At 37.1% G+C, this 16,996-nt stretch overlaps 1 protein-coding gene across 1 annotated transcript in view; it reads right to left on the reverse strand.

The window, feature by feature from the left end:
* Positions 1-13,387: 13,387 nt before the first annotated feature.
* The window catches only part of LOC108913581, a 68,457-nt gene continuing 64,848 nt past the window's right edge, over positions 13,388-16,996 (reverse strand). Inside the window, exon 11 of the mRNA XM_018719147.1 lies at positions 13,388-13,666. Within this exon, the coding sequence (XP_018574663.1) occupies positions 13,388-13,666 (279 nt within the window). The remainder of the gene's footprint in view (positions 13,667-16,996) is intronic.

Consider the following 16,996-nt stretch of genomic DNA (forward strand, 5'->3'; position numbering starts at 1 on the left):
TTTGATTTTAGTCCGTTACGTTACGTTATTAGTTAAACACTTATTTTCCTTTTATTTAAAGTTCCACAGCTGGAGTCCCGGGTTTCGGCACCAAAATGTTATTTATTATACGTTAATCGTTAAAATAAAGACACCCGGTTCGTATGTACTCTTTACTGTAAGAACATCTAAACATTAATACTTTGTAACAGTAAAAAAAAACTTGACAGTAGTTGTCAAAATTACTTTACTTTTTTTTATCCCAGGTCCAGCGATGACGAAGATTCACGTCCGTTCCAAAATCTACCATCGACCACCTGCACTGCCATCGCTTTTGCAGTATCTGTGCACGCTTTTTTCACAAAATATGTACAGTGTGTTACACTTAAAGTCGGTACACTTCCGTATTTTGGTCGATTTCTAAAATTTTTTTTATATGGTAGTACTCAAAAATGCCTACTTTTTGACATGATGTAATGAACCGGTATTGATGTTAACTTTTGTGTAAGAGTTTCGCTATTTATTTATTTAATTAACTTAATTGGCGAGAGCAATTATTGTCCGCGAGTCGAGCTGAACCGTCCGTTCGCCCCACTCTGTCGAGGGCCGCGCGCATAATCCCACCACGACTCCTGCCTAGTCAAGGGGGGATTGAGACAATAAAACAACCGTGCCTGCACGAAAACAGGCAGTTCAGATCCTGAACTCGAAGAGCTCCAGCTCCAGCCCTGAGGACCACCCCGAGGACCTGACACCGACCCAGAGACCGCCATCCGAACCGAAGGAGTTAGCCACCAGGAGCAGCGACCCGGAATAAGTAAGCAAATTGTATTTCCCGATTTTTACTTGTCCTGTATTGGCATATGTCCTGCCGAGTTTTGAACTCTATTTGAACTAAGTGCTGAACGGTACGGCGGCGGCGTTATCAGGCGGAGGTTGATTGTGCATAACATCGCCTTCGTTTTGAGGAAAGTAGCTAGGGCACATTAACTGAAACCGCTGGTTGACTGTGCATAACATCGCCAGTGGAAGACGTTAGGTGCTGGCCAGACCGTGACAGATAGACCCAGGAAGTTGGCTGTGCATAACACCGCTTTCAGGAGACATCTCTCGTATACAGTACGTGGTGCGGCAACGGCGTTTTCTGGCGGCAGGTTGACTGTGCATAACAGCGCCCTCGTTGTGACGAACGTTGTTGGGTACCTTGACTGAAACTGCTGGTTGACTGTGCATAACATCGCCAGCGGAAGACGTTAAGTGCCAGCCGTACCGACGGATAGACCCAGGGAGTTGGCTGTGCATAACACCGCTTCCAGGAGAAATCTGTCACCGGCCGCGCGTCCGAACGTGCACTCGAATAGACTTTGCCTCCTGTCAACCAAACTATTCCTGTTCCTGATTACCGTTTGCTTATTTATGCTTCGCTTCTCCTTGGCTGGTCTCCGCATAATTTTCCGTTGCTTTGCTAAAAACCGCCGACGATATTTATTTGTAGCATTAGAGTAGCCCGTAATCTATTTTTCTTTGTTTCAGAGCCATTTGGAAGCGGCATATTTGTTGATTATTATTTACTACTCTGATTTACTAACTCTCTTTTCCTTTCTAGCACCGACCGCAACTAAAACCGATTATTTATTTATGGCATACCGTTTTCTTAAAGTATTAGATTGTTTATTGTAAAAATAAAATAACCGCCTAATACTGCATTTGCCTACCGTACCGATTTTTGTATCCTGACCACCGATATTTTACTATGTTCTAATTTGGTATTTATTTATAGCTCCGGAAAATCGAATAAGCATTTTTAATCCCGTGATAAATAATTGCTCTAACCAATTTTATTTTATTCACACCGTTTGTAAATTATTTTTTATATTTCTGATTTTAGTTGTTTATAAAAATTGTAATTAGCATCTGTTTTACTTTTGATTGTTTCAACTGCCTTGTTAATATAGAATAAATCTAGTACATATATTTCCAGTTGTCTTCATTCTTAACACCGATAAGATTGATAAATTCCGCTCAGTAAAAAGTCGCACTATCTTTTTGTGACCTACACTGATAAGTCCGTTTATTTTAAAAGGAAAATAACACTACACACAGAGAATTACGTTGATTAAAAGTAAGAGAAATATAACAGACCCCTGGAATTAAACTTTCTTCACTGCAGCTATCCCGAGTACTTACTCTAAACCGAGGGTAGGTTTCACGTGGAGTTTCCCCCACGTAAAAGATTGGGAAACTGGCGCCCGAGACAAAACCGAATAAAAAGATTGTAATCCGGAGTACGTTCCTGTGACGTCACTCATCACCGCCGGCTGCCAACCACCGCCGCCGAGAAACTAGTAGTCGAGGGTCGTCACACAATTAGGCGTCCAAACAGGGACGTCAATAAATTATAATTCGAAATTGCGAATTAAGATTCAGTTTAGAGTTGATAGTATACCGGGGGCGGCTACAAGTAACGTCTGAACCGAACCGTCACCACCGCAAAATCAAAAACAAGTAAATAAAAGGGTGTTACAAAAATTTGGCGACCGAGTAAAGTACGTTACAATTATATTTTTTGACATGTGATCTTTCTACGGCCCACTTTCATTAAGAAAAGACCCTCAAAAATTAAAAACATGTTTTTTTTAGAAATAAATGGATAGCATTTTCCATTTGATCACACCTCAAAACCTTAAATACAAAGTTTCATTATTATAGCTTTTACAGGGTGTTCACAAAATAGGTGCAAACTTCAAAAAATTTCATCAAAATATTTTCAAAGATTTTTTTTAAATTTTATTAACCGAAGGTACATCCATGCAGTTTCATTAATTCCACTCATATAGTGTGCTCACAATAAGGTATATTTTCTTATTATACTAGAAGTGAGTTTCACAACGAAATAAAATTTAAATATTACTGTTTTCTATTAGTCTACCAACATTTGGTATGCACTATTCAATTCGTCTCCTCTTATTTCTAATAACTCTCCTCAACTGATATGGTGTTATTTGTCAGCATGCTTGTCTAATTCTATTACATAAATTTTCTCTGTTATGGTTGTTTGATACAATTTATTTTTCACAGTTCCCCATAAAAAGAAATTAAAAGGCGTCAAGTCTGGAGCTCTTGACGGCCACTCAAATAACGGACTTTTGCGACCTATCCACTGTCTCGGGAAATTGTCGTTCAATGACTTACTATTATCGCATGATGAATACGTGCTCCATCTAGTTGAAGGTAGAGGTTCTGTCTTACATGAAAAGGAAGTGCATGTACTGAATCCTAGAAATCATTATTTAAAAAATTCAATAAATCTCTGAGTATAGATTAATGTTAACAAACAAGGGCCCGATTATTCGATAACATAAAATCCCACATTTTTTTTTAATTAAGATTTATGTAATAGAATTAGACAAGCATGTCGGCAAATAACACCACATTAGTTGTGGAGACTTATTAGAAATAAGAGGAGACGAATTAAACAGTGCAAACCAAATGATGATGAGCAAATAGTAATATTTAAATATTATTTCGTTGTGAAACTCATTTCTGGCATAATAAAAGAAATATATAACTTGGCTGTCTTATTGTGAGCATCCTGTATGAATAAAATCAATGAAACTGCATGGATATACCTTCGGTTAATAAAATTATTAAAAAATACCTTGAAAATATTTTCCACTGTTAATACAGGAAACTCTGCAATGAGGTGAAATTTGCACCTATTTTGTGAACACCCTGTAAAAGCTATAATAATAAAACTTTGTATTTAGAGATTTGAGGTGTGATCAAGTCGAAAATGCTATCCATTTCTTTCTTACAAAAATGCCTAATATGTTTTTTAATTTTTGAGGGTATTTTCTTACTAATAGTAGGCTGTAGAAAAGATCACACAAAAAATATAATAGCAAAGAGTAGGATTTTTTGAGTACTATCACATAAAAAAAAAAGAATTTTGGAAATCGACCAACGCCGTCCTAAATACGAAGGTGCTCCTTAAGTGAAACATACTGTATATAGAAGGCATAAGTGGTATTAATTCAGAGCGCCACAAAAGAGTATTTCCTACAAAGACAAAAGATTTTAAATCTTATAGGTAGTTGAACTATTTAAGTTTTACTGAATAACAATAAATCTTTTATGACACCTTGTTACTTTCAAGGGCAAAGGTCGAATGATGGACAAAAATCAACAAAAAAACAGACTGTCATTTTTAAATCTACTTTTTTCTCCCCAAAATAACTGACACTTTATTTGATTAAAATGAAATACACGTACCTAATGGTTGAAGTTAAATAAAGATTGTATAAGTTATTTTTAATTTTAATTTTAAATGTGAAATTAATGGCCGAGCTTATGTTGAAATTTCATGTCATACTAACCATCATTTTGAATAATCTTATTTTGTCACCTTTTGGCAATATAAATATTAGCAATACCTAAGTTGGCCGTTCTACTTTCCAATAATTTATATTATATTTGTTATTTCAAAGTCAAGAGAAGGGATAACGATATTGAGTTTTTTTTTTATTAAGCAACTAACATTGTCACTTACCGAAAGATTTGCTATTTTGTCTTTTGTACATCTCAAGACATGATTTTCGATGGACCATTCGATGTGTGATGGCTTGATATCTCTTCCGGAATTCTTGTTCAGACTCTGTACTCGAAATCGATCCTCTTCTTACCGTTTCTGTTTCTGAAATGAAACAAATCTAAGGGGAGATACAACTAAAACCAAGGTGTTACAAATAAAAATTGTAGTGCAGTAAACTATTTATGAAAATTTCTCAAACAAAATTTACTTAGATTCTAAAGGTTTTATATTAAATAAAAGGGAATATATACCAGTGAATACCATTACTTCTTCTTTTCGTTATGAAATGAATTTTCATATGATACATCTGTATTTTTGACTGTTTCAATTACGAAACTTTCATTGTATTTAAAAAAAAAGATTATAATATTGTAATGAATAAATCATACCTGTGCCCCAAAGTGATAAATTATAAAATATTTATATTTACAAGTTTTTTAATATTGGATTAAATTGATAAATATAAGTGCGAATTTTTGTAAATACAATTTTATTTACCCATAATTTTACAAAAGAAAATGTATCTTAATTTAATTTACAATACATTAAATTCCCTGACACAAATTTGTTGTTGTCATCAGTTCACTGATTTAAATTTGACTATATTTCTCTTTTTTTGAGGATAAATAATAAGTTTATCATAGTTTTTGGAAGTTTCTTTATATACCTTCTTTAATATAAACATGTTTTTGTGACTTGGCTATCCTTTATTATTCTATATATCCCTTTCTGTTTAAAATAAACTAGATACTTTCATGGTGCATTCATATCTTAAATAATTATATTTATGCAACTACGTTTAACTACTATATTTACGAGTAAGTTTTCCACATATGAAAAGGAAAATTACACACACAAATACAAATATACAACAATTACAATAGCAAACACAGTAGATATTATCAAATAATGGTACAAGAATATGGAAACAAAAAACTCAAATACTCGTACTTTAAAAAAACAAAACCTTTCTAGAATACTAAAAACATCGGTCTATTAACAGGGGTACAGGGAAGATATTTCATTGCAATAACGACTATTAACACCAAGCCATCCTTTTTTGGAATAATTTTGAAATACTCGTATCTCCGCGTTACTTCCTTTTGAGCTTCCCTGAAACAGAAGACACGGAAGTAATTTCTTTGCCTTAAAGTTTCCAAAAACGTAGTGTTGGAACAGTACTTTTTTGGAATAAATATTTAATAGCCTTCATGTGTTAGTTCTGAAATCCTAAATTTTACATTTTTTTATGAGATCAAGTCTTTAATATAGACGCTTTTAAATGGCATCAAGGAGAGAAATCAAATTTTATTTATCTTAAAGATTTTTTAATTATGTTTCCAATGGTGTTAAAAGTAAATACGATAAATCTGTAAAAAATATATGTGGTCTTTGTCCTCAACAACCAACATTAACCCGACTCAAATTACTGTAAAAAAAATACTATTTTTATAGTAATCCGAGATGAATCTTCTCAGTGGACCACCTGGTATATGCATAACATTTTAAAAGTGAATGGATTACAAGAAAAATATATAGACAAGTGTAACAAAAGCCGGGACGTGTAGTCATTTATTTATTAGTTCTGGGAAAGTAAGATATTTCAGTCGTCACAAACTATCGGGGGGTTAATGGGTTTCAAGGAGGTAACGTCGCCAAGACGGTCCTTCGGGGAAGGCCACCCGAAATTTAGCAATATTTTTAACAAGTTAGCTTAGAGTCAGGGCCATATGGTAGTCATCTGGTGCGTCCAGGAGACGCCAGCGTAAAAACCGATATTTTAATAACGCGCGAAACCGCGAAAAGAGCGTAGAGGTTCCAAAAAATAGAATTAGATTAAATTGTAAACTGATAATAATTGGAAAAGAAAGGATAGATCAGTCAGCTGGTTTTTCGGCGGATTTTCCAAGCTATTAGGAAGATATTAATAATTAATTAAATGAGATTGACTAATCCGCCCCGTATTTGCTACACGGAGTCTAAGGGAAGGCTAGGGTTAATTACTAGTAAGTCAGAATTCTTATAAAAATGTAAATTCAGTCAATTAAATAAGTATTAACCTAATATAGTTAGTTATACCAGCGTCCCGATATTCAGGTCCCCGTCAATAGGATAAGAACCGAAACTTCTGGACCCAGGAAATGGGCGTGTCAAAGCGAATTGTGGAATTTAGGAGAAAGATCTGCAAGAACGGCAGTTCTTCCTTAGACTTCACAATGAGCAGTCGACCTAGTTTTAACTTTACGAGTCTCGGGCTAATTAATTAAATTTAATAGTTTTTCCAAATTTTGTACGAAGCGCGCATTTCCTGAATCTCGGTACGCTGTGGCTTTGAATCAATTCATTAATAATGTTGCTAGAGCCGTTGTGTTTTCATTTTGTTTGTTTGTTTGTTTTGTTATTGTTAATAAAACCCTTCCTGGAAGTTGGGTGTTTCCTTTTGTTTCTCCAACCTCAGTGTCACCCTGTACAGCCAGCCAGGATTACAGTCTACGTAAGCAAAAAGGGTAAGTGCCTGGATTTTCATTTTCTGAACATACAACATTTCTAAGTTCCCACGTATGAATTAAAGTATAATGATATTAAACTCCCTTTCGAGAATAAAATAGTTAATTAATTAAAGGTAGATAATTAAAGAAATAACCCCTCAGGTTACAAATGGTGTCAGATCGCGGGATTTTCTTGAAATAAGGAAATAAGAAATGTTGTTGTGTCAGACTGGTTGATTTTGTATATTCACGGAAATTTTGGTGCGAAAATTTTCTTTCTGATAACTCACAGAAAGCGATAGTAAGCGTGCACTGTAGAGATAGGGAAATGCTTTTAAAAAATGTTAAAAATCGGGAAATATAAATAAAGTAACATTACGATGGGAATAGGAACGGGCTGTTCATGTGGAAATGCTGAAAAGGGAGAACTCCGACGAAAATCGTAAATAAGAGTTATTTTGGACATCGACGTGTCTTAGGTTTTGAAGTAAATATAGGGAAACATGTAACAGTAAATGTAATTAATAACGTAATGTTGATGAGTGTCGATGTCCAAGGTAATATAGAAGGATATTAGTTAGTGTAATTTGTGTAGTATATACAGTGTGTCATCTGATTGCTATATAAAATTAAGATAAATTTAAAGGATAGTTGATGGACGCGATGTAGGAATATTTATGGAAAGCGGGAAAATGCTACGTCAAAAGCGGTGGAATTGGTGTTAGAATAAAGAGGAAAATAAAAACTCGCGAGGAAATCAGTGCATACATTAGCGGTTCAAGTAGCGATCAACCGGAGTTGATTTTCGATCTAAATAGCGTACACCTGGTAGTATCGATTGTTTTCAACAAGGTACAGCGGATAGAGTCGCGATTAGTCAATTTAATAGCTGGAAAATTCATATGTAGAATTGTGGACCCGCGAAATAAAGCTAAGTGTCAAGCGGTTAAGATTCTGGGAAAAATCTTTAGGCCGGGCTATAAAATTTGTTATGGACAGGCGGTCAAACCTTCTGCCTGCAACGGGAACGAGCCTTTTGACTTGTCGGGTTGTTACCCTAGCAGCAGGGGGTAGCAATAAATTTGAACTATTGTATACACTAAATACGAAAAAACAACATTTTGAACCTTTTACGACTTTCTAAGCGAAACCGGCCGACAATGAAAAACGACGACCCTAATTAGATATGCAGTCAATAAACGTTACTGGATGTAATAATAATACGTATATAGGTCAATTCTCTGAGATTTATCGAGTAACAACAGGTTGCATTGTTTGATTGTAGGTATCAAATTCTGAGAGAAAAAACCAGCTTTGTTAGTTTATAGACCTCCAGTTATAATTGATAACAGCGTATAGGGCCGATTGCGATCGAAATTTTTATTGATAACGTTTTAGTCCAGCAACACGCGGTAAAGTAATTAGTTCATTGTAAACGACAGAAAAAACCTAGAATATTTCCGATATTTGGAGTGATACGGAGTCAGTCTTCTTAATAGGAAAAGGAGTAATTTAAGAAAAAATTATGTCGCTAATTGAGTCGAAGGAAAGCATAACTTTGAAAAAAAAAGAGATTTCTTGGATGGTGCGCAGGCCGAGGGCAAGAATAAGTCCATAGGTTAACATGTAAATATGCATTCGAGTCAGAAAATTGTTTAAGTAATGAAGTGTAAGAGAGAATGTTGTGCATAGTAGGATACCGGTATCAAATGAATGTGGGTGATAGAAATGGATGAAACGAATATGAGTAACTCGATGAAAGTAGTGTGGAGCTAACCCGAAGGAAATTGCTGGCCACAATTTCTGGAAAAATCGTACTAACAAATCCGGACTGACATTATCCAAGACAGAGAAACAAATAATTACAGCAAATGATCGGTGATATGTAGGTTAAAAAGCGGTTGAGGCAAAGAAATGTCAATCAGTGCACCGCGGCCGTATGGGTGGGGAAATCGTGTATGTTCATAGACGAAAATCGCACTTGCACGCGACATGTAGGTAACGATAAGGCGTAGAACTGTTACAAATTGAAACAATAGGCTGTATATCCCGTATTGCGTTCCATCAAGCTTTGTCAATGAGAGTACGAGCAAATCAGCTGTTCATACTGTGTATACAAGTCTATTGTAAACCATTGTTAATTTTTCTGCCGAATTGAAGTTTCAGGTAGCCCAGAGGGTACAGGCGCCCGTCCGAGATAGAACCATTTATATTTTGTTTCAGATCGATGTAAAGAATATGAAAAGTTAATATACAGGGTGAACGAATATAGGTGGGACTATTGTGGGATTTTTTTTTTGTTGACGGATAACCTGTACAGGCAACAAGTGTTCAGTGGCTAATATATTGTAAGTATAGTGTCGATGTCTACGAGGGTCATTTGTAAGTAACGAAAATTGAAAAATATTAAATGCGCAACATGGGAAGAAGCAAAGGGTTAAGGTACGCCGCCGCAGGGGTTCTTTCCACACTTCACGAGTCATGGTTATTTCGAGTTTATACAGTGGTTTTTTTTTATTGACACGAGCATTAGGAAAATTTTAATTAGTCACTTGGCAATAACTACATACTTGTCAACGGGGTATAACTTAGGGGGAATTCATGAATTCTAACGTAGAGGATTAATTATAAATGATAATTTCCGTCGTTTCCATTCTTGTTCACGGGACCAAAATATTTTTTAAATAGGACTTTTTTTTGTAACTTTTGACGACCGTTACCCTAGTTGTAGATCGTCGCGGAAATTCATCACTAGATCACTTTTATTACAATCAATCAATCAATCAATTTGAAGGTATTTTGCGCGAAAAGTAAATGTTTTTTTTGGGAAATTTGTTTTTTGAAATTCTTTTATAGAAAATTAGGGAGTAAATTGTAACTTTGGTTATAGTAAACAGCTGCGAGGATTTTTAGGAAGTGTTGTGCCTTGACAGTAGGGACCAACGATTAGAGATGTAGAGCTGTGAAGGGTGGAAGTAGAACTGCCTGGCTCGCGAAGGCGGACTCTGAAGATGAAGTATAAAAGAAAAAAAAAAGGGGGAAAGATCGACCCTGGACTTTGGGGAAACTGCAGTGGTTGCACGGGGTTGCCGACTCCCCGTGTTCGACCACCTTGTGCGGGCCACCGAGCTATGGACACAGATAGCTCAATAGTAGGGGAAAGGCCGAGTGGAGGCGGACGTCTCCAACTGCCGGGGTCAGCAAACTCAGATGCGTGGCATGGGTGCTTTGGAAATAGAGAGAATCGTGACATTAATTAAAAAGGGATGTGTGCGTCCCACAGAGGAGTTAGGAATCTGCCGCGCCAAGCATGCCTAGGGAAAATTTAAAAGAAAGTCGAAGTGTACTATGAGACTTGGCAAAAGCTGGACATAGAATCCAGGAACGTAGGTGGTAAAAGCGGGGATTCCCATCCATTGCTGCCGGTACCGGTCTGACGAACTGACGTCGGGATGAGCTTTTCGCCTGATCCGTTAATCTGCCAGAATGATAATGAACCATTCTTAATTTATACAATAGACCAAACGATCCGGGCGACCACTTCCAGAGACTACAGGAATTCCGCTCCCCACCAAATGCGGAAAGGAAGGCGTCGTCGGGATTTTGATTATCACTCCAATACCTCAAGCCATTATGGAACATAACCCATTTATTCAACTGACGGATGTGGTGCTGTACATGCGGTTCGAGAGAACCGGGCAAACAGAAAAGGAAGAGGAGCTGTCACGAGTAAATCTTCACCATCGCCAAAGGTACAAACATTCGCGAGATCGACGAGTCATCATGGTTCCAAGAGGTTGCCGACTCCTCTTGTTCGACGATCAAATCGTACCTGACCGCCGACATGAACTCAAGCAGTTCTAAAGTAGGGGGGAAGCCGATTGGGGATGAAAAATCCGCAGCTACCAGCATCAGTGGAAGCAAATACGTGGCAATGGATTCACGACGAAATAGTGGAATGGTTCACAGAAATACATAAGGAATCCGGCTGAGTCGAGCAAAGCAAAGAAAAAAGTCGAAGGGTTTCTAAGCCTCGTAATTCGGTGTGTAAAAAGGATAAGCAATGGTAAAAGTACACATATACCGCAGCAGGGATTCCGATCCAATGGCACTGGCGCCGGTTTGTAAAGGTGATGCTGGTAAGAGTTTGTCGCCTAGTTCGCTAACCTGTTTGGCGGATGTGGTCGAGGTACGTGCGATCCGAACGGAAACATGACGGTTGAAAAAGAGAAAAAAAAATGATAACTAAACACAAGAAAAAAGGGGGTAAATTGGCCACTGGAACACGCCCTGACAAGGAGCAGAGCAGGACTTGTAATTTTGTAAACTTGTAGATAGATAGTAAGTGTGTTACAGGTCCAGCGTCAAAGAAGGAAATCTAGCTCCAGAAGCAAGATCAGCGGAGCCGGCTGCAGAAAATTAATAATGATATTTTTGTTAATTAAACTTAGGAAATAAGTGTGTTTTAGACCCGAACCAGGGGTAGGAATGTTCCAGGTCCAGAAACCAGATGCTGCATCCTGTCCAGTTGGAGAGGCGATCCCGTGCCAAGTCACCCAGAACACCTAGAGGCCAAAGGGGAAGCTGGAGTTACACCGTACCAATGGGGAGGCCATACCACTGCTGAGATACGCCAGCCTACCAGAGCCAGACCACCCGGTAGCAGCCAGCACAACATTGGCGGATGGAGGACACTGGAGGTGGAGCGAGCAGCGGAGAGCAGGCGTCTTCATGGAGTTCCGGACGCCCTAGCGACCGAGGATTGCAACAGCTGGGAACCTGAAGGAAACAGCAAAAAGGGAAAGGCTAGTCACCGCCTTGCCAGTTCCAGACCCATCCCGTGCAAGTGGAAGTTGCACCTTGTAGATGAGTCACCAGCTACTCCATGGGACCTGCCAAGTCAACCGCAACGAATGTCGAAGGCTGCCCAAGTAACCATCAGAGGCAGGCCTAGGGGACGGTGTAGCAAGCCAGAGACGTACCCGGAGGATGACGTGGACCCAAAATGAGACATCCTGCTCGACATCATCCAGGTGGAGGAAGGACAGAATCGGCAGAGAATGCGTAGAACAGCAGTTCCCGGGTCACGGAAGAAGAAGGAAGAAAAGAAGAAGACGTCCCTAGCTTAGTATAGTTAATTGTAAGGAATTTCTACGTCTCAATTTATTTGTCAAAATTTTGGAAATTATTTGGAAAAAATTGATCCGTTCTTAGGGGGGGGCAATGTAACAAAAGCCGGGACGTGTAGTCATTTATTTATTAGTTCTGGGAAAGTAAGATATTTCAGTCGTCACAAACTATCGGGGGGTTAATGGGTTTCAAGTAGGTAACGTCGCCAAGACGGTCCTTCGGGGAAGGCCACCCGAAATTTAGCAATATTTTTAACAAGTTAGCTTAGAGTCAGGGCCATATGGTAGTCATCTGGTGCGTCCAGGAGACGCCAGCGTAAAAACCGATATTTTAATAACGCGCGAAACCGCGAAAAGAGCGTAGAGGTTCCAAAAAAAATAGAATTAGATTAAATTGTAAACTGATAATAATTGGAAAAGAAAGGATAGATCAGTCAGCTGGTTTTTCGGCGGATTTTCCAAGCTATTAGGAAGATATTAATAATTAATTAAATGAGATTGACTAATCCGCCCCGTATTTGCTACACGGAGTCTAAGGGAAGGCTAGGGTTAATTACTAGTAAGTCAGAATTCTTATAAAAATGTAAATTCAGTCAATTAAATAAGTATTAACCTAATATAGTTAGTTATACCAGCGTCCCGATATTCAGGTCCCCGTCAATAGGATAAGAACCAAAACTTCTGGACCCAAGAAATGGGCGTGTCAAAGCGAATTGTGGAATTTAGGAGAAAGATCTGCAAGAACGGAGTTCTTCCTTAGACTTCACAATGAGCAGTCAACCTAGTTTTAACTTTACGAGTCTCGGGCTAATTAATTAAATTTAATAGTTTTTCCAAATTTTGTACGAAGCGCGCATTTCCTGAATCTCGGTACGCTGTGGCTTTGAATCAATTCATTAATAATGTTGCTAGAGCCGTTGTGTTTTCATTTTGTTTGTTTGTTTGTTTTGTTATTGTTAATAAAACCCTTCCTGGAAGTTGGGTGTTTCCTTTTGTTTCTCCAACCTCAGTGTCACCCTGTACAGCCAGCCAGGATTACAGTCTACGTAAGCAAAAAGGGTAAGTGCCTGGATTTTCATTTTCTGGACATACAACATTTCTAAGTTCCCACGTATGAATTAAAGTATAATGATATTAAACTCCCTTTCGAGAATAAAATACTTAACTAATTAAAGGTAGATAATTAAAGAAATAACCCCTCAGGTTACACAAGGACTAGGAATTTGAAAATAAATTCTTGCATAATTACCTATAGATAATTTAAATGGGACAACTTCTTCCCTTTCATCAATATAGATCCAAAAACCATCGTTATAAGGAGCGTCATAAATTCCGTTATCATCATCTTCAGCCTCAGGAGCGCCAGGTAGAACGCTAGGACTGGAATCAGTAGCTTTTAATTGTTCTTGACTGCTATTCGTAGATTTTGCCATAGGTCTAAGTTTGTTTTTGTAAGTTTTTGCACCGCGTTCCTCCGACTGAAAAAACTTAGGAATGTATTTTCTAGTTAATTTCTTGTTTCATTTTTACATTAACTAGTTTTAACTTATGAATAGGGCTGTCAGAACTGAGCCGCGGGACATAGGCGTATGCATTATTTATCAAAACGCAACAAATTAAATTATCTACAATACACCACCATAAATACCAACGGATTGGAATTAACTATGCAACATCCGCACGATAACAAATACAACAGTACAGGGTCGGAAAGTGCCGATGGTCCATCTGCCGTTACGTGAGAGCGATAAAGTAAGTCATAGAAATCCGTGCGATAGAAAAAGATGGCTATAATGAAGGCGTCTAATAGTCACCGCCCATTTCGCCCTTCCACAAATAAGAAGTGGATCTTATTTGTGGATTTCTTTTACGATTTGCGAAATAATAAGTTCTGAAACTACCCATTTAAGCTGTCTCCTTTGTTTAAATGTCTGATTTTTATTTTTTTTATGAAATTAATAAAAAAGTAAGAAGTAATAAATTTTGTACTCACGCCAGCATCATAGCTTTATCAGTATTAAATTTGTCCAACAAAGCGGCACTCAACACTGTAATTTCAAGTGGATGTGGTCATAGGGAAAGGTAAATAACTACACTACTACTACTGCTAAAAAAATATAAACAATAATGTAATTTAGTACATACTCGTATAGTTATAAAAACGTTTAAAATAAATATTAATAAATATAAAGTAATAAATATTAAACAGTGCAAAGTTTCAGACTAACTTATAGCGATATGTCTCTCGAAACGTCAAGAGTTGTAAATCGACGACGTGGCAACCGGCCCGGAAATCATTCAACCAAACACACACGTATAAAAAAATGGCGAAAACCAAAAGACTTAATTTATGTTTGATTTAATTTTCATACTGATTGCATGTAACCTACCATTTGATATAGTAAATAATAAAACATTTCATATCTACTGGAATAAATACAACCCCGAGTGGAAATTACCATGTCGGACCAGTTTGGAAGTAGATTATTTAATTATGCAAATATTACATCAGTAGATGTCGAACGGGCGTTCTCTTCAGATTAAGATATTTTATCACCGCCGCAGATAAGTTGCTGAGACAAGGGTAGGAACATACCTGATGATGCGATCTATAACGGATCCCATCCAGATTGTGGAACCCATGGCAACGATACGTAAAACTATTTATTTACGTGTTTCACAATGATACAATTACATGAATCTTATAATCATTGTTCACTTTATTTTATGATGATGATCCGCACGCCTTTGGTACGCGGCCAATTATGACAGCTCTATTTATGAATCTGTTAGAACATGTTACTATCAATCTGTGAGTTAAATATATTCTACAGAGCCTTCATAAATGACTACAAGCCACGTGATCAGTAATTTTGTTTGGAACAGTAATTTTATTTCCTTCATGTTGGCAATTAAATTTCGGTAACATTGAAAATTATTAAAACAATAAGATCAAGATTACAAGGTGACGTCAAGATTTAGGGATTTTTCGTTACCAGTACCAGTCGTGCAAAGTTGGTTACCTACCTAACCTCGGTGGTCACCTGGCTTGTAAACATTTATGAAGGCTCTGTATATATTCTTTACATATTTTGTTATATGTTGCACGGGTTTTTAGAATTACAGAGATGTAGGTATAACTGAGTTTGTTGGATAGGCTAATCAAAAGAGCATTAAATCAGTGATTTTGTGACAAACATACTAGTAGCAAACGGACTGTGTCATCATATAAAAGACAATCTGCTTATACAGGGTGTCCCAGAATGACGTGTACAACAGAAGACCACATAATCATGGACTCAAAATAGGCAGATTTAAGCTAATTCACCTATATCCGAAATTGCTTCGTTTGCCCGCTAGATGGCCTCAAAGTTCGTAAAATTTTTTTGAATTTTGTAACTGACTCAAATACCTACGTATTATTCGATTTTGATTATTTTTGGGGTGTGAACTTTTGCTTTCAATCTACACATTTTGGTGTTTATACAAAATGGTTTTGTAAAATTTACAACTGTTACAAAATTGATGTACGGTGATTATATCAGTTCATAACTTTTTCCTCTTTCGAGCAATAATGACAACTAGCTTTTATTTGAAGGTGATACCTTTTGGAAGTTTTTGGGCCTTTTGTAGAATTTTGATTAAATGGGCGGTTGAAGTACAAAAAAATATGTTTTAAATGTATTCATTATCTTGCCACCCATGTTACAAAGTGCTAGTAGGCTCTGATTTTGTAGGTTGACTGTAATTTCAGTTTGATCTTGTTCGGGATAGCATTATTATTGACCCAATAGACTGAATGGGGAATTTTATATACAATTTTTACAAAACCCAACTTATTGGAAGATGTGCCGTTATTACTCAGAGCCAACATGTGGTTTATGCATGATGGCGCTCCACCCATTTCACTGTAAATGTCCGGCAGTATTTGAACCAAAGATTCCCTCGTTGTACTAAATTTAATAACTTTGTTACTTTTATCTTCAGCATTTTTTATTGTATTTGATTGTTTCCTTCTGGATCCTTATGTCATGCCGCGCCGCTTGATAGCGAAAATTATTTAAATTTTCTGACGAATACTTTTCCGGGTCTAATGGAAGATGTCCCTATCGATCTTCGTGCTCAGATGAATTTTATGCACGATGGTGCTCCTCCGCATTTTAGTGCATATGTAACTGCACATTTAAATAATACTTTTCCACACAAGTGGATCGGAAGAAGAGGGAGAGATGTTCCTGTCGAATGGCTCCCCAGGTCCCCCGACTTAACGCTGTTAGATTTTTTCTATGAGGAGACTTGAAGAATAAAGTTTATGCTACTCCTGTGGAATCCCAGGAAGATTTATTGCGTAGGATTCAAAACGAGGCGGACGTAAACGGAATGATCCAAAAATGTTGAGGAGGGCTCAATTCAATTTCAATCGAAGGACCCAGCAATGCAAATGGGGGGCATACCGAACATGTCTTGTAATTCCACCATCACCTATCGTATTTATGTAATTATCATCCAGTTTCAATAAAGAGAATTATGTCTTTCCTAAGTACGTCTTTACATTTTTTGAGTGTTAACAAAAAATAAATCTAATGAACTAAAATGATATTCAATCCGTCGCATTGCGATAAACTTTAAAATTGCGACCATTTTACTTTCAATATTGATATCCTAGGTAAAAGAATTGGCAATTATTATTAGAGAAAGCTGGTTCTTGTAAATGGGCAAATTTACTGCGATACGTTTAAAATTGTTAAATTGCAACGAAAAAGAAAACATATTTTTGCGTAAAAACTATGAATGTTACAAGATTTTAG

The sequence above is a fragment of the Anoplophora glabripennis genome, unplaced genomic scaffold, assembly GCF_000390285.2.
Source record: "Anoplophora glabripennis isolate ALB-LARVAE unplaced genomic scaffold, Agla_2.0 scaffold748, whole genome shotgun sequence".
Lineage (NCBI taxonomy): Eukaryota > Metazoa > Arthropoda > Insecta > Coleoptera > Cerambycidae > Anoplophora > Anoplophora glabripennis.